We start from the raw sequence: 25,692 nt of genomic DNA, 5'->3' as shown, positions 1-25,692 counted from the left end.
GAACCGGGTACATGTGTCGGCATATGAGGAGGAGATCGGAGGGTGTCAGCTCTTGAACGTAGACCTTGGTAAACCGATTGACGAATGACTTCGGCAAACCCTTGCGACCACCGCCTTGACTGAGCGGGTTCTGCGCAGCGAAGATACGGAAGGAAGGGTGACGCGTGAAGGAGCGGCCTAACTCTGGAATGTAGACCGTACCGCGATGGTCTAGAACTGCGTTCAGACCCTCCAAGATCGCTTGGGGAGCCAAGTTCATCTCGTCGAGTAATACCCAATGCCCCTCCTGTAGTGCGCGAAGGAATTCGGCATCTCTCCAGGCGAATTGCCCAGGCTCTCCGCCTTCCACTGGTAAGTCCGAACCGAACAGGTCCACTATGTCGGTCTGGTCGGATAGGTTGATGCGACATAGCTGATAACCGCAGAGGTTGGCAAGAGCGGTGACAAGACTTGTCTTTCCGACACCTGGACTACCCTCCAGAAGGACCGGCTTTGGAAGCTGGCAAGCTCTGACGACTCGCATGACGTTATCTTGGGTGGTAGGAGCCTGAAGGTTGAAATTATGAGGAGAAGAATCCCCAGGGCCTCGCGGGATAGAGAAGAATCCCAGCTGAACAGCGGTTGAAGGATCAGAAGCCATTGTATGGTCCAGTTTTCCTTGAGGGACAGGAACAAGTTCGTGCAGCTTGGCGGAGGCATCTGAGCGCAGCTTCGCAAGAGCGTCGCGGGAGTACGATGAGAATTGTGGCAATGATTCGAGGCCATCCAGATAGGTCAGTTGCGCTGCGTGATGCTACGGATGTACTAAGTGAGATGAGCGGTTTCTTCCGAATTTTTGTAGCACGTACAAATATCTCATCGGAGGGAAAAGTGCGGCCGCTTGAGGTATATACTGTATTAGTGAAATGTACCCAACTCTGTTAGGAGCATATCGTCAACCACAGAGGCTTCGAGATGTCCGGCAACTCTACGTACCAGGATGTCTCGGATACTGCTGATTGACCACTCGTCCGCTCGGATAGACAGCCATTCCACAAAGTCCAAGATAGGCGCAGAGTACAGTCGGAGGTCCTCGTCATGCCACAGGTTGTTGATGATGGATTCGAAGTCGAGCCTGTTGATGAGCGGGGGCACCCAAATCTCGGTGAACCTGTTTCTCAGGGCTGGAGACAACTCCTTCTTTCCATAATCACCACCTGGGTTCATCGTGGCCACGAGCTTGAAATCACCGTCAGCCCTGAGTAGCGGGAGCTCCCCAGAATCCCCTCCTCGTTCAGCAAGAACGAGACTGCGCTCGGGCTCCAATACACTGTTGATTCTCTCCAACACAGAGTCATCGGCCAAAGATATTTCGTCAAGAAGAAACACCTCCCCATGGCGCATTGCTTGTACGAGAGGTCCATCTCTCCATTCAAAAATGGCAGAGAGCCGTCGCAAGTTCGCCTTCGCTTCTCGTAGCGACGCTAGCTGCTCGCTGTTGAGGGCGCTGCTCTTCGTGAGAAGGTCAATTGTTGCAGCAAGGGACTTCTGGTCTTGCTCCGGAGCCGGCATGCCCAGCTCACGCGTGATGGCCAAGACCTGCAACAGTGTCTCAGACTCCAGCGCTGACCGATTACGAACGGGTCTCAAGCCTCCGATGAGGTCGGCGGTCTCCGTATTCTGGTGACAATTCAGCGTACGCAGCGTCTTTGAGACTATCTCCGCATACAGCTGGCATACAGAAGTCTTTCCGCATCCAGTCTCACCCACCAGCAACACGGGCTCGTTGAAGCGTAATGCGCGAGTGACGAGAACGAAGAGTCGTTGCATGGCTGATGTCCAAACGAGTGACGACCTGGAAGGTAACGAGCAGCCCAGGAAATCCTCCAGCTCTTGGCCTTTGCCTTGCATGTCGTACATCTTCGAATCATCGATGCGGACTTTCATGATCGACTCGATGACTTCTTTGACCACAGCCTTGTCGTCGTCCCGGCGGGTGCGCTCTGCCAACAGCATGTAGCCATTCTCCGCGAGTTCTTGGTAATCCAACGCGTCCCGCTGCGCCCATCGAAAGAGATCCCGGAGGGTTGCGAACCCATGTTTGCTCTCAAAGACTCGTGACGACTGCCGTCGCTTTTGCAACTCCCGAAACACGCTGACGATCCGCTGGCCGTACGAAGGAGCAATACGGCATCGCTGGCAGAGAATGGTTTCTAATTCCGCCTGCGGTACGTCATCGAAGTGGACCTCCAGGAATCGGTTGCGGAACGCCCGAGATAAGACCTTCCTGCCAGCGTACAGGCCAGGGGGATTCTGCGTGGCGAAGAGCATGAAGTGGGGGTGTGGGCGGACAATTTCCTGGGTCTCCGGAATGACCAACTCCCGGTTGTCGTCCAGTAAACGATTCAAGGCCTCGAGGACATCGGTTGGGGCCAAGTTGAGTTCATCGAGGACGATCCAATCGCCATTGCGGAGGGCCCTAACGAGCAATCCATCTTGGAATACCAGCTTGCCTGTGGTTGTGTCCGAAACATAAGAGCCGATGTACTCCTGGATGTCGGTATGCTCGTGATTATTGATTCGGACGAAGCGATGGCCCGTTCGCTTGGCCAAGTACTCGATGGAGCTCGTTTTACCAGCGGACGTCGGTCCTTCGATTAGGACAGGGAATCGCTTAGCGGATATGATACGTGCGAGGTCGACGAGTTTCTTCTCCACAGACGGCGTCATGATGTAGCCTTCAGCTGGATCTTCAGAAAGAGGCCCCCTTTCAAGATAGAATGGCCCAATTTTCAGGTAGTTGTCAATGGGCTGAGGAGCAGTAGGTTCACGGGAGAGTAGGGACCTGGGGTTGCGCACACCGGCGAGTAAGTGACGCTGAGCAAGTGCAGTAACTGCCGCTGCGCTAGGCTCATCCAGGACCATAGTGAAGGTCATCAAACAACCCTCCCAGAGCGCGCGTCGTAGGGAGAAGGTACTCGCCATGTCGGCTGCAAAGGTCAACGCGCGTGCCAGGGTACGCATACTGAAATTTGGACGGTGGTTCGACCCATCCGCAATCTTGCGCGCGTCAACAAGCTGCTTGACAGCCAAGTAGAACTCGGCCACGTCGAGGACAGCGCCGCGATCGCCAACTGCACATCGCCCAATGTACTGGTCGACGATGCTGAGCAGGGTCTCCTTATCCGCATCAGGGGGAGGAACGTCAATCTCCGTGAAGCGGGCACGGATGTTCGGTGGGAGGTCTCTCTTTCCCACATCTGTCGCCGGATTCATGCAAGCAAACAGACGGAAATCCGGGTGACGAGGGACCGGCTCTAGCGAGCCCTGTTCGGTCAACGTGATCGACGCCGTAGGGCTGTGTAGAAGAGACGATATACATTCAAGTGTCTCGGGCGTGGCAAGGTTTATTTCATCAAGTAGAATCCTGTGCGATGGTCAGCGGAGTATCGCATACCTCATGCGAATGTACATACCAGTCCCCCGAACGCAGTGCCTTGACGAGTAGACCCTCGACGAAAGCGAAAGCAAATTTACTCTTCCCCTGTACATGTTGGACTTCGAAAGTCTGCAAATCCTCCTCGAATGCCTCCCAGGCCGCGGCCGATACATTCAAGCCATCTTGCTCCAGCTTGCGGCGCTTTCTTGGCCCTTCTCCTTCCCTCGGAGGCTGGGACCTTGGCGATTGGGACCTTGGAGAGTGCACCGTTAATTTTGAGTACATCTCATGCGAAGTGTATACATACCCCGCATCATCAGCCAATCTCTCCTGGATCTTCTCCTTCGCCAACTTGATTGCCTCCCTCCATAGTCCGACCGCGCGTTTCCACTTGCCCTCTTGTACCGCCTTCCTCACTGAATCCTCGAACCTTGCGTTCTTCTTCCTGCTGAATGTCCCTGCGAAGAGCTCTCCGAAACGTTCCAGCAATTCCATGCCGGGGACCCGAGCGTCAACAGGTTTGAACCCGCCAACAAGGTCCGACGACTCCGTCTGATTCGAGAGGTTAAGCGAGACGAGCGGCCGATTGAGTAGCGCAGCGAGGTGTGTGACCGCGCTCGTCTTCCCTGTACCTGTCTCACCCGTTAGGAGAACAGGTTCATTTAGAGAGACGGAGGTAGCGATGCGGTTGAGAAGCTGCACAGCGGGCTTGTGCATAGCGAAAGGGCGCGTGGGCGGGGCTGTGATGGCCGACTTGACGATTCGTGCACGAAGGCGTATTGAGCCAACTCGGACAGCAGTCGTCCGTCCGTTCACGTCTTTCTCGACATCGAACTCCGGCGTCCGGCTATGCAAGAGCCAGTCTCGTCTGTCGGGAGAGAGCGCTAGGTGCTCGGCGACCACCGCCACCACGGCTTCGAGATGCGCACGCGCAGATGCAACGGTCGCACCCTGGCCGAAGAACACGTCCCGGGCCTCAAGGTAGATATCCTCGCGTACAGTCGGGTGCGGGAACACAATGGGGAGTGTCAAGGGTTGCTCGTTTAAATCGACGTCCATCGCTTGCTGCGAGGCGGGGATGATATGCTCGACGCGAGTGCAGAGCCTGTCCAACTCGCGGAGACCGACATCTCGCAGCGACGACGCCGTACCAAGCGCCTTCACCGCCTCCCAGAGACGAATCAAGCCGACCGCTGCAGCGCCGGCCAGTCTCCGGAACTTCGTTTCCACGATCAGGCGCAGGTCTTCGGCACTCGGGGTAGCTACGACCATCTCGTGGAACCTGTGCGCACCGAAGAACGTAGGTGATGCGAAGGTACCGTTTCTGCGAGGGAGAGAGGATCGGGTAGCGTAGATTGCGAAACTGTCTTCCGCGACGACGGTCCCGCGGTTCGGTACGTCCAGTACTGCGCGCCCGCCGACCCATTTGTCGAGACCGAGGGACTCGACGAGAGGCTTGATGACGCCCAGGACCTCCGAACTCGCTCGATCGATGTCGGCGAAGACGACCCACTTGCCCTCGCGCATGGAGCGCACGAGTACGCCCTCCTTCCACTCGAACGTGCCGGGATTGGTGGGCGAGGACGCGTATGAGCCCAGCAGAGACCTAGGGTCAAGCGACGTATCTGCCAGATGAATGGTGATGATTTGGTTGCGTGCGTCCGGGTGTAGGATTGAGGCGAGTTGGGAGAGTAAGAGTGACTTCCCGGACGAGGGTGCTGATGTGAGGAGCGTAGGAACACGGAGGGAGTGGTGCAGCGCGAGTGTTCTCAGCGACTGCACAGCGGAGGTTGTTTCTACGAAAGAAGTCGGAAGTTGCGACGCGGCTGGCGTCGAGCGAAGCATCAGCACATCGTGTACGTTTGCTATGAATGGACTGAAGGGACAGTAAGATTGCAAATCTTAAAATGACGAGCCAACGCGGTGCTTACCTCAATTCTGCTGGATGAATAGGCTCATGAGTCTCGTTCTCATCTTCTGAGAAATAATCGCGGGGCTCGAGGATTGCGTTCCGCGCGTTTATGATTCGCATCTCCTCGACGGCTGGCATCACCCAACCGTCCATCATCACTGCGCTCCCGTCTAGGTTCGTCCCGTACCCAATGGGACAGTCAACCTCGGCGACGTCCCCAATGATCTCCTTCTCCAGGTCCCCGCGCTTGCCCTCCATCATACCCGTCTGTAGGGCGAGACAGCGGATAGCGAGAAGTCGGACGCCAGTGTCCGGGTGCGGAGTGTAGACCAATTTTGAGAGAGGAGTTATAGGCCAAGCAAGGTGCTCGGGGAGGTCACGATTCGCCTGGAGGATACGGTAGTACGCAAGGAGCTGACGATGCAGAACGCTCGCGTCGAGCGACGGTATATCATTCGCTTGCGCGACATAGGCCAAAGGGCCTTCTCGTCTATTTGGATGGCGGAGGAACGCCGCGAGTACGCTACCAGACCGAACACGGTCGCGTTAGATGAGCGCAAGCAAAAGATGTGCACAGACGTACGGATATAGTTCTAGGTGAATCTCCAGCAAGAGACAGAGCGCCTCGAACCTCTCCAGCTCGTTCTCCTCATCGTGTAGCCACCGCGCGCATAAATCAAGTAGGATGGGCCGAAAAGCGACTGCTACAGCATTCGTGTATGCGGGTAGCGAGAGCAAACATGACAGAGCATTGAGGAGCTCAGTCTTGCTAGATGCGCTTTTGAGTGTGTGGGTGTGAGGTGAGCCTTCTGGAATCTGAGCCAGGAGGACCGCCGTTTGCTTTCGGAGATTAATCGCGAGAGGGTCGCCCAACTGGGCGATGTTATCCATGTTCTCCTCCAAGCCGAGCTCCGGTAAATGACGAGTAAGATACTTTTGGGACGCCAGATGGGACGCCAGATGAGGGTGCACGGTGTATTTTGGCAAAGAGACAGCCTGGAGGCTGGTCAGTTGGCCGCAGAGTTCAAGTCCACGAAAAAACGGGTGAGCGCCCGTAGTGGCGCCATACACGCTCACGTGCTGTCGTGTAGACGCGCCTGTGGCGAAGCCATTATACCTGCTCAGAAAGCGACGATCAACGACATTTGCTCATAGCTTAGCTCGGTAAGTGTACGACCTCATAAGCTTTCTCAGGCTGATCAACTCTGACCAGATTCTTCAGAATAGGTGAGGGATGATGCTGAGTTACTGCGGAGAGGCATGATCCAAGGGAGTCCATTGTCAAGTAGAGTTCGCTGCTGTCTACAGCCGCTTGCGTTCATCACTCATTGCCCATTTTCAGGTTCAGGGCGGCAGCGTACGTATCATGCACTGAGCCCAATTATCCATCACGCTGACTGAGCTCTGAGTCCGGACGATCCAGATACTGTCTGAGCGTTGGCATCCCACACACCATGCCACGGCTCATTGGGAAGCATTCACGAGATCGTACAAGATAATGGTAAAGATGCACTCTCCAAGAATATACACGTCAAAGCGCGGCTTTCAATGAAATGCCTCACATCGACGCCTTGCCTCTCGGCTCGAAGGGCAAACCCAGCGCAATCACACCAGCAACGATGAACAGCGCGCCCGACACATAGATCGGCGCACTCGTCGCGAGGTTCGCATACAGCGCGATGATGGGTGCCTTCGGAGGAGTCATCAGCAAGCAGATCGCGGCAGTCGACGACAGGTCCATTGGTCACTCACCATGATACCGAAGACTCGGTTAGCACTTGCCACGATCGCATTACCCGTGCCTCTGCCACGCGTCGGGAAGAGCTCCGGCGAGACAGCGTAGAGCACGCCGTACATGATGTTCGACGTGAAGGTGTACGCGCAATTCCAACCTAGCAGCGCGTCTGAAGTGCGAGCAGTCGTGCTAGCGAACAGGAACACGCCAGTGACGACTGACAGTCCAAGACATCAGCGGACTCATACACGCGAAGGACGCCTTTACTCACCGGTTGACAGGGCAAGACTCCCACGGCGGCCCATGTAGGGTATCTCGACCATCCATCCTGCGAGGAGGGCGCCGGGGATCCCGATCACACTCAGGATGACTTGCTGTATTCATGGTGAGATACAAGACTCGTGACAAAGCTGCTAAGGACTCACGTTACGATATGTGATATAGACGGAGCCGTCTCCGAAGTCGGCACCTCGGGACTGCAAACTGTGAGAGGAGGTTGCTCAGCATTCAGACGCAAAGCGACGACACCCGTGCATGTACATACAAGTAGTCCACAAAGCCGTTGTACCTGGCAAGAAGTCAGAACCCCTGGCTCGCGCCCAACCGAAAAGGCTCACTCACAGAGGGAATGCAAGGCCGATCAGGGCCCAGACGACGATGAGTACACTTGTCGACCAAGCCAGTTTCCTGGTCGCGAACAGGGACTGAATATGGTCCCCACTGAACTTCTGCAACTGCCTCATCACCGCTCCCCACGCACTCGTAGCCATCGGCCGTTCCTCCGCCCCGGGCTTACCACCGCCCGCTCTCCTCCCCGCCTCCTCGAGCATCTCCAGTGTCAAGCTGCTCGTGCACCCATTGTACGCCGCAATCTTGTGGATCACCTCGACCGCCTCCGCGTCGCGCCCGCGGCCCATCAGGTACTTCGGCGACTCGTACAAATGGAACACGAAGAAGCGGAGGACGAAGCAGAAGAGCATCAGCCCGCCCATAGCGTAGAGGAAGTAGCGCCACCCCTGGTTCTCCGCGCGCGGGCAGTCGCCTGGAGCGCCGCCAGGGCAGGAGAAGTTGTCGATCAGCGGCCAGGCGACGAGGCTGCCAACAAGCTGGCCGAAGGCCCACCATATAGACAGGACGACGAGGAGATACTGATGCGATGCAGGGATGAACTCTGAAAACGAACATGTCAGTTGGTACGCCTGACACCCAGGCTTCATGCGTACGCACCGAGGAACACCGCGGAGTCCACAGGGAGGTTCCCACCCACGCCTATACTCCACACAGCGGCGAGCGAACAGAGCGCGATGTAGTTGGGCGACGCGCCTGCTGCGATAGCGAACACACCGGTGATGAGGAGCGTGAGGTTGAAGCACCATCGTCGGCCCCAGACATCGGAAGCGACGCCCCAGAAGGCAGCACCGACTAAGAGGCCAATGTTTTGTCCGAGCTTGAGGAAGGGGCCCTGGAAGTTGAACTCGTTTACCACGGGCGTATAGATGAGGCCGGTGACGATGGGCCATAGATTGTCTCTGAACCGACAGGTGTCAAGGTGTACTGCGAGCACGCCATAGGGCAGACAACTCACGAGAACCATCCAAACCCAGCGACGATGAACAAGTACCACTTGTGTGGGAAGTCAATGACACAGTACGTTGCGGCACTTGGACTACAAACACTTCACCTGGTACTTGCCCATTCCAATCTCCTGAAATGCCTCATTCAAGACACGAGCCTTGGCAAGGTAGACAGGATCGACCCCAGACTCGTCCTCGTCGTACACATCGTGCGTCTCGGCCTGGATTGCGTGCGCGCCAGCCTCGACATTGCTTGCGTTGTCCGGCCGCTTCTCGTCGTCGTAGAGCTTCTCGTCCGATGGTGTTCGTGGTCGTGGCGCGTCCATGTTTTTGCCGGTAAGTACTGGCAGGATCTACGGTCGCCTCGCCCGGGGCCTTATCGCGCACCAGTTCAAGGTGGGCGTAGAGAGGCGTAGAGAAGCTCCCTGCAGGCGCCAAAGACAAAATTCTGATGTTCGTCATTTGGCACTGGCATCACGAACAGTATCTCCTGTGTATGGTAGTCTCCCTAGGACACCGCGGCCATATGGTAGAGCGGTGACTGACCTGACCAGGCGGTGTCCATCTCCCAGCTGGTTTGACCATTGAAACCCGCACCATTTGATGCCGCTAGTGTGACGCCGCTGACGCGGTGATAAGGCGGTCAAATGGTAGAATCAGCGGGTCAAGGAGCTTGCCATGTCTGAGGTGCATTCACTGGGGGCAGAACGCGTTGGTCGGAGCGCGAGTATTGAAAGGACATTGTAAGGGGTATGGACTATTTTCCCACGGTGTTCCGTGGCCGGACATTGTAAAGGACAATATCCATGTTTGGACCGTCGGACATGCGGCACCGTGTGTGCAGCATGTAGTGTTCAAAAACATGCAGAATAAATATAAATTTTTATTGGTGTGCTATCATGCAGAACATGGAACGAACAGCCTAGATGTTGCCGCGCACAACACTGTACGAACATTGCACATACATTCAAGTGGTATTTGCATGTTCGGAGCGAGGACACAGTGCCGCATGTCCGTAGATGGGACATGTCAAGTACACTAACCATGTCCGGAAATTTGGCGAATGGTCTTCGGGTTTTCGTAATGCATTACATGTCCCATTTATGGACACTCAACATGTCCTCGCTCCGAACATGCAAATACTACTGTACCACTTGACAGGAATCATGTATGTGCGATGTTCGTACAGCCTGTGTTGTGCGCGGCAACATCTCGGCTGTTCGTTTCATGTTCATAATTGCACACCAATAAAATCATACATTTATTCTGCATGTTTTTGAACACTACATGCTGCACACACAGTGCCGCATGTCCGACGGTCCAAACATGGCCAGATATTGTCCTTTACAATGTCCGGCCACGGAACACCGTGGGAAAATAGTCCATACCCCTTACAATGTCCTTTCAATGTTCGCGCTCCGACCAACGCGTCGTCACGCCCCCAGTGATTTCGGAGAGAAGAACGAGGACACCGCGAGACGGATGTCAACGAGCGAACGACATTTGTCGAGAGTCGGGCCCACGGTTATTGCGAGCGCGGAGATCGCGAGATCCTGCCAAGATCCCGAGTTCGATCGGTGTGGGTGGTCGATCACCATGGCAGAACAAGTCTGCAGCGAGATGACGCGGACGTCTTCCAGCCACCGACATTGTAGGCAAGAAATGCACGCCAGTGGCAAAGTACCGGCACTCGGATGTACACTGGCACAGACCACCTCGCGCCACGTACTCACAGAACCAGACTACATGTTGGTTCGGGGGAGACACCCACGAGCCAAGGTTGCGGTATATTGGCGGACCATCCTGGCCTGTCTCTACGCTGCATATGCGAAGCGGGTCCGAGGCTTTTCACTCGTACACGCGCCCCAGTCTTCGAGTCTACAATAGTACAGGCACTATATCGACGCCTTTCCTCTCGGGTCGTACGGTAGAAGGAACGACAGAATACCGGCCGCGATGAACATTGCACCGGCGACGTATATTGGAACGGAAGTCGCGAGATTCGCATATAAGGCAACGATGGGTGCCTACAGATTCACAGAGCAAGTCAGCGCTCGGTCCGCGGCAGGTGCTCATACGACACATCCGCGAGCACCAGATCAAAACACTCACAGCAACACCCGTGATGCGATTTGCAGCGGCAACAAGTGCGTTTCCTGTCCCGCGATCTCGTGTAGGGAACAGCTCCGGGGAGACGGCGTACAATACGCCGTACATCACGTTGCTCGTGAATGTGTACGCGCTGTTCCAGGCGAGTAGGGCGTTCGACGTACGTGCGGTGGTTGCCGCGAATAGGAATACACCGGTGATGACTGCGCGTATGTCAGTACGTTCCCCTTCAGACGTGCAAGCGAGGTTACCTGTCGAGATGCCCATCGTCCCCCTTCGGCCCAGGTATGGGAGTTCCACCATCCATCCTGCGAGGAGAGCCCCAGGTAGCCCCACTGCGCTTAAAATTACTTGCTGCAGTTGGATAGAGTCATAAGTATCCACGACAGAGCTGAAGAAGGATAAAAGGCCTACGTTGCGATACGTTATGTAGAGCGAACCGTCGCCGAAGTCAGTTCCTCGCGTCTGCAAGCTGTGGACTCAAGGTTAGGGTCACAAACCAGACGCCCGGACGAATGAACTCACAAGTAAACGATAAATCCGTTGTATCTGGGATGAACGCCTTCAGTATTGAACAGCTAACATTACGTGAAAGACTCACAATGGGAAGGCGAGCCCAATCAGCGCTGTAATACGTTAAACATTGGATGTTCTCGAGCGCAGAAATGGCGTGCGCACGCACCCCAGATAGCAATCAACAGACTCGTCGACCACGCCAGCTTCTTCGTCGCAAACAAGCTCCGCAGATGTTCCCCACTCAACATCTTCAGCTTCCTCACCACCGCCGCCTTCGCACTCGTATCCAAAGTGCGCTTCACCCCGCTCCTGTCATCCACCGTTCCCGCATTCTCCAACATCTCTAACGTCAAATGACACGTCCGTCCATTGTACTCGGCGATCGCCTGCATGATCTTGACGGCCTCCGCGTCGCGCCCCCGGCCCATCAGGTACTTTGGGCTCTCGTGCAGGTGGAACATGAAGCGGAGGAACCAGCAGAGGAGCATCAGCCCGCCCATGCTGTAGAGGAAGTACCGCCAGCCCATGTTCGAGCTCCGTGGGCAGTCGGCAGCGGAGGCGCAGGAGAAGTCGGTGAGGAGTGGCCAGGCGACGAGGCTGCCGACGAGCTGGCCTACGGCCCACCAGATGGAGAGGACCGTAAGGAGATACTGGTGCGAGGCGGGGATGAACTCTGCGCGTATAAATCAGTTCGCGCTCAGTTAGCGCGTTGTGGGTTGGCGGACGTACCTAAGAAAACAGCTGAGTCGACGGGCAGGTTGCCGCCGACACCAACGCTCCACGCTGCGGCCATGCCACACAACGCGATTTTGTTCGGCGATGCCCCAGCAGCTACCGAGAATATGCCCGTGATGAGGAGCGTGAAGTTGAAACACCATCTAAATACATCTCAAGTCAATCCAATGCAGTATGACGGCTAGTCACATTGACGTACCGCCGTCCCCATACGTCCGAGGCCACACCCCAGAACACGCAGCCTACAAGCAGACCGAGACTCTGGCCAAGCTTCAAAAATGGACTGGGAAAGTTGAACTCGTTCGAGACAGCGGTGAGAATTAGGCCTGTCACGATCTGGCAAAACAAAGATGTCAGCAATCTGAATATGAGCGTTGCTGCAGTACCCACAGGGTAGAGGTTGTCGCTTGAGTCGTTCGCATGTGAGCTTCACGTCGAAGTGTCCGAAAGGAAGAAACTCACGCAAACCACCCGAATCCTGTGATTAAGAAAAGCCACCACTAGATACAGATCCACGTGAGCAATCGAAGATATCCATACTCCACCAGAATACAGTCCGCGCGATTCAACCACATACCTGGTATCTGCCCATACCAATCTCCATGAATGCTTCATTCAGGATCTTCGCCTTCGCCTGGTACACCGGATCGACGCCAGAGTCCTCCTCGTTGTACAGATCGCGCGGGTCTATGTGTGCCGATAGCACGCCTGCCTCGTCGACCGCAGCATACTTCTCCTCGGCACTGACCTTCTCGTCGGAGGACGTTCTTGTTCGTGAAGCGTCCATGGTCGTGTGCACCTATTCGCGCAGAGAACCCAAGAAAAGAGAGAGATAGCGGGTTGCGCGAGGCTCCCGGAGCAGCTCCACCTCGTGCGTTTATGAGGGCCTCGGGTAAGATGAGGAGCATCTCCACGCGGCCTTGACAGAGAAGAGATCTGAGAAGGCGGATCGACAGTTATTCTACGATGATGGAGCCCATGCGAGTGAAGGGACCGCCTTGGGACCGCCACTGCACACAGTTGCCCCAGTGGCAGATATGTTTGCCTCCTCGTACCCGCCCCGGCCAAGGGTGTTGCGGCGGCGGCTAATACGTCTGCAGAAGCACGCCATATCAGCTGGTCATACCGTAATGGAGAACAGTTGAAAAGAGGGGACAAGTCGACCCTCCGCGAGGGCCGGGGCGCGATTCTCTGCAGCTGTGGGAGAAACAAACCGTAACATGTGCGTACCGGAGCCGACTCAGACGCTGGTGGGGGCTATCAAAAGAGCGCATCTGAAGTTTGCAGTGGAGCCAAGAAAAAACCTAACCAACTCCTCAGTTTCTTGGTACTCCGTGAGATCAAGCAGCCGTGCTTGGATTCGCCTTGGACTCGCCCTTGGAAAAAGCTGTCGACGTCAGATTCCAGTCAGGCACTGCAAACCAATATTTCTGCGTCTTCAGCATGTCCAGCGTCTACATGATGACGTGGTGCAACTTGCTCGACCAAGCCAAGAAGGACAAGCCGACTACGATCGCCTCGGGAGTTACGCAGGCCACACGTCCGCAAGGCTGACCTGCAGCTCGTCCCGTCGCCCTTCGTGGCTGCATACGATAAGTACAGGACACTGCCGACCTCAGCAGGCCGGCCGACTCGCATGATCAGTAGACGGCCACCCCATGTTGGCTTAATGTTGGCTCGAGTTCAGCACTGTTCAGCATCACAGCTCAAATTTGGCGTGTGAGCGACCGTCTCCTATCCCCGTTTGTACGAGACTGCACGTACGACCCACGCATGTCATTTCACTGTCGAAGGATCGCTGAAGTTGAACGCGTCAGAAAAGTAGCTCTTCTGATTCGGCCAGGGAACACTCACCGGATAGTCTCCCGTAGTCTGAGGTAGCCCGCGGGATACGACCTTTTTGGAGGGGAGGAGGATGAGCGTGCGTGGGTGCAGGCCGACTCAGTGCATTTCGTCGGAGTGCTTCTAGACCAATATGCCGCGAATCGCGAGGTGGATGAATGCTAGTGCATCTGAGCTAGGCAAGAGGACACTACGGAGTTGCCTATCGTTTTGCTAGTACCTACTTGACAGGAAGATGTACCAGCGAGTAAGAGGCAGGAGAACACAAACGCCGCTTCAGAAGTCTGATCAGCAATTCCCTGATCTGGCGCACTCGAGTAGACTAGCATGACGGTCCGAGATCCCGGCCTCTCTTCGCCAGCGTCGACTACTTACTCGCACGGCAGCTGCACAACGAGGACGACAACGAACACCGAACGTCTCTGCAGACAAGGCGAAGGCGACCGGAGACTCGCGGGGCAAGGGTGAGGCGACCCGGCGCTGCGCAACGCGGACGCTACCCGCCGGACTGACTGATGCACGCACCTGTCTCCACTACTCCCCGAGTCGGACGCGACGCTGAAACCCCCCTCCTTGGCCTCCTCTCTCATCCTGCTTGGGCGCACTATCCTGCGCATTGCCGTCTCTCGCTGCTATCTCTACACCGAGGTGCATAAGTGACTGTGTATGGTAGCAGGACGCCTCGCACAAGTTAGCCACATCGCGCTGCCTGACAATGTTGCCGCCCGCGCTCCTCCTCCTCCTTTCGACTTTGCTCTCGCGGGCTGTCGCATTACCAGCCGAGTATGGCTCGGGCCAGGTTGTGATCGAGGGTCCTCGGATACAGAGAGAGTACGAGAACGGAGAGCTACCTCCGGTGGAGAACACGCCGGGATGGGTGGACCCGAGGCTGAGCGGCGGCAGGTTGCTCGATGTACGTCCCCCTTCATTATTCTTCATCAGAACTTGTCTCAATTACTCGTTCTCCCCGCAGTTTACGACGAAACACTTAGGCGAACCGCTGAATGTCGTCATCTCTGCCCTCTCCGACCCCTTCATACTCACTGAGACTGGCTTGCACACGTACGCGAAGTCCATCGGCTTCTCGAAGGAGTGTCTCGGTCTGCACTACGGTCACATCCACGACGCCGACCTGGGCGACGGGCTCGGCCGCAAGCCAGAGCAGATTCTCTTTCGCCAGAACTACTTCCCAGTCATCGGGACATGCTGGGAGAGCGTGCGGGGCGGGCATCATTTCCGGGCGTGGAAGCAGAACGGAACTATCGCGAATAGCGGGGCGTGGTTCCTTGGGTTCGTCCTTTCGTCTTCTGCTTTCGAACCCGACCTCACGTCCCGGCGCAGGGCATCGCTGGAGAAGGACTCCTCCAATAATCACCTCATCGAGGATGATGGTTACAACCTTGGGCGAAACCATATCGTTGAACAAGCGACCGCTGGCAGTCACTGGCAAGGTATGTGGTGGAGTGCCGACGTAGAGTGGAGGCGAGGCCTCCTCGAGAAGGGTAGCCGAGGTGCGCATTGCTGCTCCTTGCGACCCCGCTGCACGCATATACTCACGGACATCAACGCAGGCGTCAATCACGACATCGAACAAGACGGCCTTGTCGCCATCCTCACCGTTGTACGGCTCTGAACGTCCTCCTTGCCTACCTAGAAGATAGAGAAGAATTATAACGATCCGCGACGATTGTATTGCAAACATCACTGCAATCCTGACCCTGCCTGCCCGTGCGCATGTATTTATATGTGTATTCTATTCTTGTATATGGGACTATCTCTGTACACTTCGGAAACGTATAGTAGGATGCATCTGAATGGCAAACCGAGTTTGTTACAAGGCCTGATGGAGCTCCTTGGTTTCGTGCAGAAGGTCGCATTGCTCTTCGCCGTCATCTGCTGATCGCTCGTCAAAAAATATGCCTGAATCATGAGGCGTACTAACCAGTGTTTGTTTGGTTGTTTTGTCCCTTTAGGGTCGCTGGGGGCGGAGCCCTATATAGACGTAGGACACGACATCGTCCTTCCCGTCCCTTCTTCCTCCCCTTTGCACCCCATGCCGACTGACCAGGATCGGCTGATCAATCTATTAATGTGTCTCTTCAATGCCATAGGGCTCGAGTAGCCCCGCTTGCAATGTTTGCATTTCCATTGAAAGGGCGGCATATGTAGACACAGGACGTGTGTGAGCACGGAGCCAGTCAGCAACATACTGGGACATTGTTCGCCGTGCGCGTGGATCCATTGGCATTGTATTTCCTCATCGTCAGATGAAGGTAGGTGGGTTGAATTGTAATGACCTCGGATACTTGCGGCAGACGAGTCGATTAGTGTGTGGCCGCAATCTTTCCATTGACATATAATGGGTGCGGGTGTGACTTCGGCTTCCATTACAGTTAGGGCAGCCTCCTGAGGATGCCATGTCAGTATGCGTGCGGGTCCACATCCTACGATAATAGCACCTGTTCGCGAAAGGGGTCCGGCGAGTCGCCGTCAGGCCATTCATGGATATCATCGAGGTATACCTGAACCTACGGATAAGGGGATTAATTACTGGGGCGGACAGGACTGAGGACATACCGAAGAGCGCGTGTGTGATGCTTGCGCCAGAGGCTGCGGGGAATCGGTTGTTGACGGATAGAAGGGATGCACTACAATGCATGAACAAAACGGGGATGCAAAATACTCCCTAAGAACACATACCTTCAGCCGAAGTCGATGCAAGCGGCGCATCGGATGGCAGAAAACGGTCACCCCTCAAGTCTAGGTTCCCCATCTCCGTCTCGATGTCCGTATCAAGTATGTGCGATTCTGGACAACTGTCCAGTGGATATGATGCTCTTGTAGGGTGGATTGAAGGCATGCTAAGAGTCGCAGAAACGGTCTCGTTATCCGTCATATCGATAACCTGTGGCGACGTGCTCAGTAGAAATCATCATCGGCTCAACACTGACGCGTACCTGTCTCAGACTTGTAGACCCAGTTTCATAGGGATACTCATGGAGAGTATCTTCCGGTAGGCATTGTCGACGCTCGAACGTATTCACTTGCAAAACTCCGACTAAGTACATCAGACATCAGTGCTATCTGTTCACTGGAAACGACTACAGTCCATTACCTCTCAATGCACTTGTAGGTACAACGATGATGTCCGTGGGATGCCACCAGTCATCCAACTGCTGATGAGAGACAGTGGGTGGTACTGGGCGATCTCGACCCGCACGGAGCTGGTACATAAGGAGAAATTTATTTCAATCCACCACTGCTTGATTTAGGTTGACGTACCTTCTCTAACTCGCGAGTCTGCAAATAGTGCAGGTCATGTGTGCTGACGACCGCCACATCAGCATTGGAGTGCTTTAGGGCTCTTCGTTAGCTCTGAGCTCGCGGCGAAAATTATGACCAACTACCAACCTGCAGAATGCGACCAAGTAGCATCACTGAAGGGTCTGGTATCTAGCGACAGATGGCATCAGCTGGCACTATTTCGCAATGCTGAGAGCTATACGTCGTCTGTCTGACCTCTGAGGCTTCGTCGTACAGGTTCGGCTCGTCTGTCATAGGTATATCGTCGCCCAATTCGGCTCCGGTGATGGAAGCAAAACCATTTCCCAACTCGTAGCCGTCCCTGTGTCTTGCTGCATCATGTGTAGTAGGCTGCCCCGCAACCCCAAGCGCATTGAAAGGCTTGGAGAAGAACAGGAATTTGCTGGCGAATATCGAAGCCCGGCTTGCGCCCCTGTATAAGTCGAGGAATATACATTGTCTCCCTGGTCTAGGGTTGGATGGACCGCATCTCGTGTGAAAGAAGCTGGAGGTGGCAATCGATCCGGAGACAGAGAATGAGATGTCCAGGGGTCCTTGCCCAGCGCGAATGCTGACTGTTGCATCCACCCCGTGGTCCGTACATGTGGCTACCCCCCAGCGTTCTGTGGCGAAATATCCGGTCACAAATACGAGGTCTGCTTCGTCGACGCGCCATCGCGCCGTCCCTGTAGCAAATCTGTGCCATGATTGAATATTTCTGCCCACGTACTCTTCCAGAATGATGTTACTGGCGAGCCTCTTGCCACTCGCATATGAATATTGAGCACGGGCAGATGTTCCGGAAGCATTGATGCTCCTCGACTCGGGCTCAGGCAAGTGCAGAAGTGCCCCTCGCTTTCTTGCACACTTGAAAGACGCGCCTGCTGCCGCTACGTTGCCGCTAACATGAGCACGTCTCGTCAGAGGCGGTCTACTCGATCATACCAGCTGTGACTCACCCGGTCGCTCCGCCATCGATATCTAGCGTCAGGAGACTGCTGCTGTGCAAGCACGACTCAGTTATGTTATCTTCCACCACCAATGCCTCGATCTCGGTCTGAGGTAACATAACGAGCGTCGGAGGGAGGGTCCAGTGGCTGAAGCCACTGATCGTATTGAATAGACGATGGAACTGTCCGCGCTCGATGCGCCCGACGTCGCCGATATCTACCGCATTGTCTACGTCTGGATGAATGGCGGCTAGGTGCGGAGATGGGTTCCACATAGCTCTGCCATAGCAAGAGTACTTCTCGCGCATCTCCTTCGTGTATGTATCCCAGGGATATGTTGGCATCGCGCCTGAGTCGTTGGAGAAACCTGAGGAAGAGTGAACTGGAGGTGAGAGTTGCTGGAATGTGAGTCGTCGTTCGCAATATAAACATCGTGTCTTATCCGAATAATTTAGACTCCAGACTGCGATGCACCATTCCCACTGTCGAACCGCCTTTTCGGTGTGGTCCGCAGTAGCACCGTAGACGCTTCATTGACAGCGGATGCAGAAGCAACATCCATCACCTCGTGAATCTATGACTTAGAAAGCGTGTTGACCTGTGCTCCGTCAACACATTCTCCGAGAGAGCAATGAGGCAGACTCACCGTCTCACCGTTTTTGATAATTGTGGTCCGTTCCGGCAAGTATCATGCGAATATCTCCAGCTCGGTAGTTGATGTTGGAACCACAATCGAAGCTCGCTCTAGTACGCGGGTATGCGAATATCATAGTGTAACATGATGCATGAACAGTCTAATCACAGGTAAACGTCTGCTGGTTCAGATAAATTGCGATGAAGAACTGCGCGGGATGGACCATATAATAATACTTCCAAGGAGAACACCGGAACGAGACGCTCGAAATGGTACCTGGGTGAGGATCAGAGCGCTACGCCAGTATCAGCTGGCTCCGCCTCCTGCTCGTGGTCCTGTATGCTCACGCCCCCATACACGTCGTCAAGGCTCCGCGTCTGCAGCGCCTGGTCAGGCAAAGACTCCGCAACGCTCGCGTTGCTTATGCTATCCCTCGCATGAGGGAGCGGCGGCGAAGCAGGATGCGGAGACGGCCCACGAGACGACACCGATGCGGCCGAGCTGCTCTCTCTGCGCGTTGACGACGCGGTCGATGCACGCGAGGAGGGGGGCCGCGGCGTGAAGAACGAGCCGACCCAGCCGCTGAAGCGAGCCGGCTCTGGGACCGGAGGAGGAGGCGGTACGGGGACTGGATGTGTCGCCGCCATGCTCAGGGGACGCAAGCCGCTCGAGCGTGACGGGGGCCGTGCAGGGTCAGACGTACCCCTGATCGAAGGTGGCCGCGATGGCGGTGAGCTACCAGCCTTGCTGACTTCGTCCGCGCTACTGGACGTGCTCGCAGAACCCGCAGAACCATCGCTCGAGAAGGTCGCGGTCACTGGCGTGCCAGGTCCACTGCGCGGGGCCAGCCAGCGCCCACGCAACCCTTCCATTGCCTTCATGACATTGGTGGAACCGGCCGTGATCGTGCGCGATATAGCCTCTCTGGTCGGAGCCAGTTGCTGGTCAAGTTTGAGTTCCTGGATTCCCTCTGATAGCCGCAGTCCGACATCCGCGAGAACGGACGGCCTCTCGCTGCAAGGATGCCTGTATAGAGTTCAGATAAGAGTGAGGATGGCAGTGACAAGAAGTGGCACGTACCGCGCCTCAACGATGTCGAACAGCATAGGATCAGTCACACGTTCCCAGACTTCGTAGGCGTTCGTCTTCTTGAACTCTTGGATCCATAGAGCATTGAAATCCTGTGAGGAGTTCGGGTCGCCTGTGTGTCTCGATAAGCCCGAAGCACAAAAGTGCAGTGCAAGAGGCAGTACCTTGGCCATCCGTGATTACAACACCGGATCCCCCAGCCTTTGCCAAGAACGCAGAATACTTGACGGACGCGAGAGCACCTGAGATGTACTCCTCGAACTGGTCGAACGTTAGCTTAGAACACTGCCATCCTGCAACCTCATACCTACCTTCTGTCTCAAGTAATCGTCGCTACCCTTGAAGCTACGTAAATAGTCTCGGTCAGTGTGACTTTTTTTGGTTGTACACAACAGATACTGACTGCATGCCGGCTGGCTTTGTCGGGTCGTCGATATATGTCTCGTTGACATCCTTGACGATCTCGTCCATCCATTTCCGATCAGCGGCAGTCAAGCCGGCCACACGCTCGACCCTCGGATCACGGAACTCCATCGTCCCGTTTTCGACCTGAGCAAGTGTTAGCCAGGCACCCATACGATACAGTCGGGAGATGGCTCCCTCACGTTTACGAGCAGTTCGACTTCCTTCTGCTGTGTGACGATGGTGTTCGTGCTGCCGCATAACCAACTTTGCGTGTCCTTGAGCATGTCCAGCTGCTGTAGCGGCAGATAAGGCTGAAAGAACGCATCCTGAAGACCCAACATCAAGCACACGAAAGGAGCGGATCAGCTTCGGCACGCACCTTGCCAAAGAGGTCAAGAGGCAAGCCGATATAAGCCATCATACTCTTGTGATCAGACGTGCGTAATGATGTTGGTCGTGTAAGGGACTGAGCCCGCGCAGCAAGCGGTGGCGAGCCACAGTCGTCCAGGTTTTGAAGGAGGCCTGAGTAATCTCAGTGAGTGATGCGAAGGGTACCGGTCCCATGCGGAGCATACCAGGAACGAGGGTAACCAAGGAGTACTGGTACGTGCATAGTCGCTCCACTGGGTGCCCAAAGAACATGATCTTCAACACAAGTTAATTCTGATGTATCAAGTAAATCATAGACCACGTACCTTCTTCTGCAACATGAGCGCTTTCAAGAGGACGAGTGTTCGTTGTCGGAACGTATGTACGAGCTCCCGCCTGAACGCATTAGTATGAGAGTCTGTCAATCCATTTTGGTTGACTCACAGACTAGTTCCTACAACCATCAAACCCATATGTGAGCGACACCACGTTTACAACCGAACAGCATGCGCACCCATGTAAAGCCCGCTCTCGGTCATCTGGCTCCGGAGCGAGTGCTCCAGCGAGGTGTGGAAGTCATCAAGAATGCTCATGTCAGAGAAATCGCGTTGCGCGAACAGCGCGCGAGTAATCACGCCGAGCCGGTCCCTGCAATGGCCGTGAGCAAAGTACGGATGCACAAGCATTCGTCCACCTACCTGATGAGTCCGAACACGGGTTTCGAGGCGAGGACGACGACGGCCTTCTGCACTGTCGAGCGGGTCACGTCGGCCTCTTTCACGAGCAGCTCTGCGGCGCGTATTTGTCGATTACATCTGCAGAGGAAGTGAGGATGAGTAGAACGAGACATTATGTGAGACTCTTACGAGATCCCGAAGATGGTCGAAGGATTGGGTCCTGTCGGAACGAGGTGAAAGTAGGAATAATCTTCCGACGACTGTATATGGTTCTAGCCCTCAGTTACGCAGTTAAAACTTTCCACACTTACCAAGTGCGCGCCGTCCGGAAGCGCGAGGAAGGGGAGGATCTTTGCAATCTCTTCATCCTCGCACACCGCCCCTCTGGAGAACTCGATCTTAGGTCCGACCTGAGACTACATTGAATAGGTGTACGTGAAGGCTAGTGGTTACGCACGTACCAAGTGGTCAAAGTCTACAAGCGCAATACCTAACACTAGGGGACCCTGATTCGCCTGAGGCAACAGAGACTCAGGCCGTGCCTTTTTCGAGTACGTGGTGCCCTCCGAGCCAGCTGAAATTACGCTATCCGTGTCACTTCTACCGCGTACGCCTACGGGCGGACGGGTGGGCGGTGGAGGCGAAGCAGGCGCTCGGGGCATTGGTGGCGGGCTCGAGGGCTTCTCTCGCTCCTCCAGGACCGAAGGTGCTACACTGGATATTGGAGACTCGCCGTCATCCATTCTACGCATAAAGAAGCTCCTATCATCATCAACGTCGGAACTGAAATCCGTGTCCAGCGTGTTCCGCTTGGAGTACGACAAGCTTTGCCTGATGTACGAGACGGGTGTTATAGCGGACGGCGTGACCTGGTCCTCCTCCTCTTCCTGCAGACCGAGATGGGCCGCGGGTCGCGGCGAGTGTGTGGGAGAAGACAGGGCGATAGATCTTTGCGACGCAGTGTCGCCGTCAGAGAAGGCGATGTCAGAAGAAGCACCAGACTCGTCGTGTTCAGGCTCCGGCTGCAGGAGGAAGTGCGTGTTGAGTGCTAGCGAAGAAGGCGAGTCGTCGAAGGGCGAAGGAGTTCCGGAGGGTGCACTGGCCATCTATGATACGAGCACAGCCCGCTGAGTAGACCGGAAACACGGCATCACGACTCCATACCTTTCAGCGCAGGACAGCAGGAGAGGAGCCGCACAGGTTCTGCCGCCCGTGATGGCGGTATCTCTGAGATAGTAGTACGTTCGCGCGTGCACGCGAGCTAGAGGGCGATTCGTTCGAACGAGTGTGGTATGGATTCGTGCAGGAGGAGAGGGAAGCGAGTTGGCCGTCTGGGACTCTGCGTTGGGAGAACGACTCAACGAGTAAGTAGCGGGAGAGACCGCAGCACGTGCGCTTCACGCTCTCGACGCGACGGTGGCGCGCCGTGCCGGCACACTGCCCCTAGACCACGTCCTCCTCAAGTCCTTCGAGTCCTACCATCAGACAACGTACTCAGCCCGACCAAGACACGACGTGTGTGCCATTGTGTTGTTCTTGTCAGCCATCAGGAGGACGCTGCTGTCAACGCGTTGTGCCTCTAGGCGCGTACATGATAGCTCTTACATCCATTTGGCCTCGTCGTCGATGGCATCAATGCTGTGTCTACAATGTGAGTCTCATCGACTAACTAGAACCGGAACCGGAACGAGACCATTTCTTCATGTGCACGAACAAGACCGCATGACGACCTTCAGCGGAGATGGTCGATGGTCAACATGTATGGTGACATAGTTTGGCGGCCGCGGTGAGCAACCACTCACTTGCTCAGAATTGTTTCCATAGGATGGGACGCTTACACATGCAAGCAGTGACCCGGCAATGACAGGTCCTGCGATAGTGTATACGTCGCAATAGCATAGAACGACCTTGCGATGATGACGGAAGCCATCTCTGCTACATGGCGTACTATGGAATATGACCATTGAAGTAAATGCCGGGAGCCCAAGCTATACCAAGGATCAAGTTGTCTTTGACAACGGAGACCAAACCACGCATGTTGAAGTGCCCGCGCCAGGGAAACGACAAGTACAACGGTCATCACTGGCAGGACAACCATGCGCACTTGATAGACAGTACATAAGTGCGTGTGGTCTTGTTCAACTCCTCTAATTCGTGTTATCAAATACTACATCAATGTGTCGAGGGCGTGTGGACCATCGAGGCTAGACTAGCCTGTCTTCGCCTTCAATTGTCGCCATAACGTCAAAAACGACACCGCGCCCACACACACCAAACCTATCTGCATCCCGACGAAGTTGAGCATTCCTACCTTCACCCCAGCACCGCCCCATACAGCACCGGTCACACGGCCGGTGAACATGCTATACTGGATCGCGAGACTGAGGCGGCCATTCCACTCACCCGGCAGCTGCTTCGAGAGCAAGCTGAGCGTGACCGTGCTGATGATATTGAACCCCAGCGCGATGAAGAACCAGCACGCGAACAGGCTCCCATACGTGACAGTCCGTGTCGCGAGGACGCCCATCGCCGTGAGGAGGCCTGCCATGCCGAGCGTCGTCCCGATCGCGAGCGTGTGGCGGTCCTGGATCCGGCGCGCGACGAATAGGTTGGCGAAGAGGAGGGGGAACGTGGATACCCCGCCGAGCGCGATCATGTTCCCCGCGGCGAACGGGCCGAAGTGGAACGGATTCATCGGCGAGTCTGACGAGGTGAAGATGGGGATGTTCGCCTCCCACGAGCCGAGGATGAAGAAGCAGGTCATTGCGAACCAGCACATCGTCACCGTGACGCCGATCTGGGGGCCGGTCATGCGGAATCGACTCGGACGCGAAGTGGGCATGTTTGCTTCCTCTGCTTCGGGCAAAACAGCAGCTTCCTGAACGGTAGAGGCACCTTTGGCCTTCGGGTGCATACCGTCTGCGCGAGATTGATAACCGCTGGTGGTACGAGTCGCTGATGAGTCCTGGATAGCGTCGTCGGCTTGCGACGATTGGGGTGCCTCCAGGGAGGCAGAGGTGGTACGCAACTCCATTATCACTGCACCAGGGCGTACCTGCGGGACGTCCTCATACAGCACAGCAGCGATCGCCCAGAAAACGGCCCATATGCCCGCGAGGATCCACGTTGGGCTAGTATATCCATTGAACACCGAGTTCGGGAATCCTACTTTGTAGCTGTAAAGTGGACATCAGTATGTATAACCCCACAGATATCATAGTGGATCATGCGCACAGGAGGCCGCCAATGAAAGGGCCAACACTGAAGCCGAAGCCCTGTCCAAGGACAAGCCAGCCCGCTAGCGTCGTGCGCCTTCGGATACCGACGATGCGCGGGTCGGTGCAGTATCGCTTGGAATAAAGGAAGAACGTCATAGCTAGTCCGGACACCATACGTCCTATCAGAATGAGGTACAGCCAATTCGCCGCATACGCGAGGCTATAGAGGACATTTCCGAGTATGGCACAGGCACACGCGAAGTGCAGAGGGAGCTTGTATCCACCTGGTGCAATTGGACGAATCAATAATCAATTGGCTAATGCATGTCGGGTGGTAAAGCACTACTTACCACCGTCGTATTTCATCATTGGGATTAACGCAACACCTGCGAACACGGTCGGGATACCGATGACAAGGCCAGAGAACGTGGGCGTTCCCCCTAGGTGTTCTGCGTACTCGCTCGAAGAGGAGACAACAATGAAGAAGGTAACCTATGTAGTACGGCATGCCCATTCAGAATGACATGACAAGGCGTTGGACATACATACCTGCATAAGCATGCTTGCAACGAGCATGGTGACTAAAGACCGCATCTTCGGCAGTCGGAAATCATCGCTGCCATCTGAAGCAGCTTCGTGTTCAGCATGAACGTGTTCTTGTGTATGAGAGTGGAAGGGCTGTAGGGATAGCGGTCTCGAGTTGCCCTGGACCTGACTATGGTGAGACCGGAGACGTGCGAGATCGAACACAGTGGAGAGGACATCGAGTCCGTAGCGTGTCATGGTTTGTGCGCTGAGTCTGAGTCAACGCACCATCGCGCAGGTATATATCGATATCGCCCCGGCGGGAATGATCGACTCTCAACGAACGATCATATACTCATGGCTAGCATGCAATAGTCATCACGCAACCATGACTCGAGTCAATCGACGACACGAACGGTCCCCTGACCAATCGAATCGGAAACGCCAGGACTCGCCAGGAAGATGTTTCTATGCGTCATTGATGCGTCGGCTAAGTTATCGCTTCACATGCACAGTCAAGAGCTCCCAGCGCCGGAAATGAATCGCAACGAACGATCATATCACCGGAGACATCGGGTAGTTTGAAGTCATCCCACCACTTGAACAGTGGAAAGAAGTATGCAGCCTGCTGAAGGCGAACATTCGAATGTGTATGTCAAACGTGTGACTAAACTTAAAGGT

At 55.3% G+C, this 25,692-nt stretch overlaps 7 protein-coding genes across 7 annotated transcripts; 1 reads left to right on the top strand and 6 right to left on the bottom strand.

Annotated features, from left to right (window-relative positions):
• Positions 1–741: 741 nt before the first annotated feature.
• Positions 742–6,343, bottom strand: C8Q71DRAFT_345727 (P-loop containing nucleoside triphosphate hydrolase protein). Its single transcript, XM_047917960.1, has 5 exons — positions 5,914–6,343; positions 5,350–5,853; positions 3,456–5,294; positions 849–3,406; positions 742–793 (listed from the first exon to the last, which is right to left on the bottom strand). Exons 1-4 carry the CDS (start codon positions 6,219–6,221, stop codon positions 898–900), a joined length of 5,160 nt encoding a protein of 1,719 aa, XP_047783019.1. The 5' UTR covers positions 6,222–6,343; the 3' UTR covers positions 742–793; positions 849–897.
• A 262-nt stretch (positions 6,344–6,605) lies between these two features.
• C8Q71DRAFT_738478 (MFS general substrate transporter) lies at positions 6,606–9,416 on the bottom strand. Its single transcript, XM_047922660.1, has 10 exons — positions 9,186–9,416; positions 8,747–9,129; positions 8,651–8,688; positions 8,293–8,594; positions 7,687–8,236; positions 7,610–7,633; positions 7,491–7,548; positions 7,337–7,439; positions 7,083–7,282; positions 6,606–7,020 (listed from the first exon to the last, which is right to left on the bottom strand). The coding sequence occupies exons 2-10, from the start codon at positions 8,963–8,965 to the stop codon at positions 6,889–6,891; spliced, it is 1,626 nt and encodes a 541-aa protein (XP_047783018.1). The 5' UTR covers positions 8,966–9,129; positions 9,186–9,416; the 3' UTR covers positions 6,606–6,888.
• Positions 9,417–10,385: 969 nt separating this feature from the next.
• Positions 10,386–13,002, bottom strand: C8Q71DRAFT_345260 (MFS general substrate transporter). Its single transcript, XM_047917957.1, has 12 exons — positions 12,577–13,002; positions 12,462–12,499; positions 12,390–12,405; positions 12,199–12,335; positions 11,994–12,142; positions 11,431–11,937; positions 11,350–11,374; positions 11,274–11,297; positions 11,163–11,220; positions 11,000–11,102; positions 10,752–10,951; positions 10,386–10,666 (listed from the first exon to the last, which is right to left on the bottom strand). The coding sequence occupies exons 1-12, from the start codon at positions 12,784–12,786 to the stop codon at positions 10,535–10,537; spliced, it is 1,599 nt and encodes a 532-aa protein (XP_047783017.1). The 5' UTR covers positions 12,787–13,002; the 3' UTR covers positions 10,386–10,534.
• A 1,554-nt stretch (positions 13,003–14,556) lies between these two features.
• Positions 14,557–15,474, top strand: C8Q71DRAFT_854075 (uncharacterized protein; the record flags this gene model as incomplete). Its single annotated transcript, XM_047927005.1, has 3 exons — positions 14,557–14,754; positions 14,815–15,352; positions 15,413–15,474. 3 exons carry the CDS (start codon positions 14,557–14,559, stop codon positions 15,472–15,474), a joined length of 798 nt encoding a protein of 265 aa, XP_047783016.1.
• A 1,365-nt stretch (positions 15,475–16,839) lies between these two features.
• Positions 16,840–18,750, bottom strand: C8Q71DRAFT_345439 (uncharacterized protein). Its single transcript, XM_047917959.1, has 6 exons — positions 18,741–18,750; positions 18,104–18,692; positions 17,361–18,045; positions 17,253–17,294; positions 17,124–17,195; positions 16,840–17,065 (listed from the first exon to the last, which is right to left on the bottom strand). The coding sequence occupies exons 2-6, from the start codon at positions 18,436–18,438 to the stop codon at positions 16,943–16,945; spliced, it is 1,257 nt and encodes a 418-aa protein (XP_047783015.1). The 5' UTR covers positions 18,439–18,692; positions 18,741–18,750; the 3' UTR covers positions 16,840–16,942.
• Positions 18,751–18,781: 31 nt separating this feature from the next.
• On the bottom strand, positions 18,782–22,643 carry C8Q71DRAFT_904446 (transport protein Avl9-domain-containing protein). The gene is made up of 15 exons (XM_047928852.1): positions 21,730–22,643; positions 21,580–21,678; positions 21,458–21,528; positions 21,290–21,406; positions 21,106–21,239; positions 21,036–21,045; positions 20,918–20,987; positions 20,798–20,867; positions 20,602–20,744; positions 20,423–20,548; positions 20,221–20,366; positions 20,129–20,162; positions 19,982–20,078; positions 19,809–19,929; positions 18,782–19,754 (listed from the first exon to the last, which is right to left on the bottom strand). Exons 1-15 carry the CDS (start codon positions 22,372–22,374, stop codon positions 19,016–19,018), a joined length of 2,622 nt encoding a protein of 873 aa, XP_047783014.1. The 5' UTR covers positions 22,375–22,643; the 3' UTR covers positions 18,782–19,015.
• Positions 22,644–23,354: 711 nt separating this feature from the next.
• Positions 23,355–25,429, bottom strand: C8Q71DRAFT_345009 (major facilitator superfamily domain-containing protein). Its single transcript, XM_047917956.1, has 4 exons — positions 25,036–25,429; positions 24,837–24,978; positions 24,503–24,770; positions 23,355–24,444 (listed from the first exon to the last, which is right to left on the bottom strand). Exons 1-4 carry the CDS (start codon positions 25,267–25,269, stop codon positions 23,478–23,480), a joined length of 1,611 nt encoding a protein of 536 aa, XP_047783013.1. The 5' UTR covers positions 25,270–25,429; the 3' UTR covers positions 23,355–23,477.
• Between the last annotated feature and the right edge of the window lie 263 nt (positions 25,430–25,692).

Source organism: Rhodofomes roseus, assembly GCF_022264815.1.
Source record: "Rhodofomes roseus strain CIRM-BRFM 1785 chromosome Unknown C8Q71scaffold_3, whole genome shotgun sequence".
Taxonomy (NCBI): Eukaryota; Fungi; Basidiomycota; class Agaricomycetes; order Polyporales; family Fomitopsidaceae; genus Rhodofomes; species Rhodofomes roseus.
The sequence above is the reverse complement of the archived record's forward strand: the minus strand, read 5'-3'. Positions and strand labels throughout refer to the sequence as shown.

Coding starts and splice junctions, on each gene's coding strand:
- C8Q71DRAFT_345727 (XM_047917960.1), bottom strand. CDS start 6,221: ATGGATAACATCGCCCAGTTGGGCGACCCTCTCGCGATTAATCTCCGA. Junction 5,295..5,349: donor ATTCATCCAGCAGAATTGAG/GTAAGCACCGCG, acceptor CTGTCCCTTCAG/TCCATTCATAGCAAACGTAC. Junction 3,407..3,455: donor GCACTGCGTTCGGGGGACTG/GTATGTACATTC, acceptor ACCATCGCACAG/GATTCTACTTGATGAAATAA.
- C8Q71DRAFT_738478 (XM_047922660.1), bottom strand. CDS start 8,965: ATGGACGCGCCACGACCACGAACACCATCGGACGAGAAGCTCTACGAC. Junction 8,237..8,292: donor GGACTCCGCGGTGTTCCTCG/GTGCGTACGCAT, acceptor GTTCGTTTTCAG/AGTTCATCCCTGCATCGCAT. Junction 7,021..7,082: donor ACCGAGTCTTCGGTATCATG/GTGAGTGACCAA, acceptor ACTCCTCCGAAG/GCACCCATCATCGCGCTGTA.
- C8Q71DRAFT_345260 (XM_047917957.1), bottom strand. CDS start 12,786: ATGGACGCTTCACGAACAAGAACGTCCTCCGACGAGAAGGTCAGTGCC. Junction 12,143..12,198: donor TCGGACGTATGGGGACGGCG/GTACGTCAATGT, acceptor AGATGTATTTAG/ATGGTGTTTCAACTTCACGC. Junction 10,952..10,999: donor GACGATGGGCATCTCGACAG/GTAACCTCGCTT, acceptor ACATACGCGCAG/TCATCACCGGTGTATTCCTA.
- C8Q71DRAFT_345439 (XM_047917959.1), bottom strand. CDS start 18,438: ATGCCAACATATCCCTGGGATACATACACGAAGGAGATGCGCGAGAAG. Junction 18,046..18,103: donor ATCGATGGCGGAGCGACCGG/GTGAGTCACAGC, acceptor TGCTCATGTTAG/CGGCAACGTAGCGGCAGCAG. Junction 17,066..17,123: donor AGACTCGCGAGTTAGAGAAG/GTACGTCAACCT, acceptor CTTATGTACCAG/CTCCGTGCGGGTCGAGATCG.
- C8Q71DRAFT_904446 (XM_047928852.1), bottom strand. CDS start 22,374: ATGGCCAGTGCACCCTCCGGAACTCCTTCGCCCTTCGACGACTCGCCT. Junction 21,679..21,729: donor TTGTAGACTTTGACCACTTG/GTACGTGCGTAA, acceptor ATGTAGTCTCAG/GTCGGACCTAAGATCGAGTT. Junction 19,930..19,981: donor TGTAATCACGGATGGCCAAG/GTACTGCCTCTT, acceptor CGAGACACACAG/GCGACCCGAACTCCTCACAG.
- C8Q71DRAFT_345009 (XM_047917956.1), bottom strand. CDS start 25,269: ATGACACGCTACGGACTCGATGTCCTCTCCACTGTGTTCGATCTCGCA. Junction 24,979..25,035: donor TTGCAAGCATGCTTATGCAG/GTATGTATGTCC, acceptor CGTACTACATAG/GTTACCTTCTTCATTGTTGT. Junction 24,445..24,502: donor CCTTTCATTGGCGGCCTCCT/GTGCGCATGATC, acceptor TCCACTTTACAG/CTACAAAGTAGGATTCCCGA.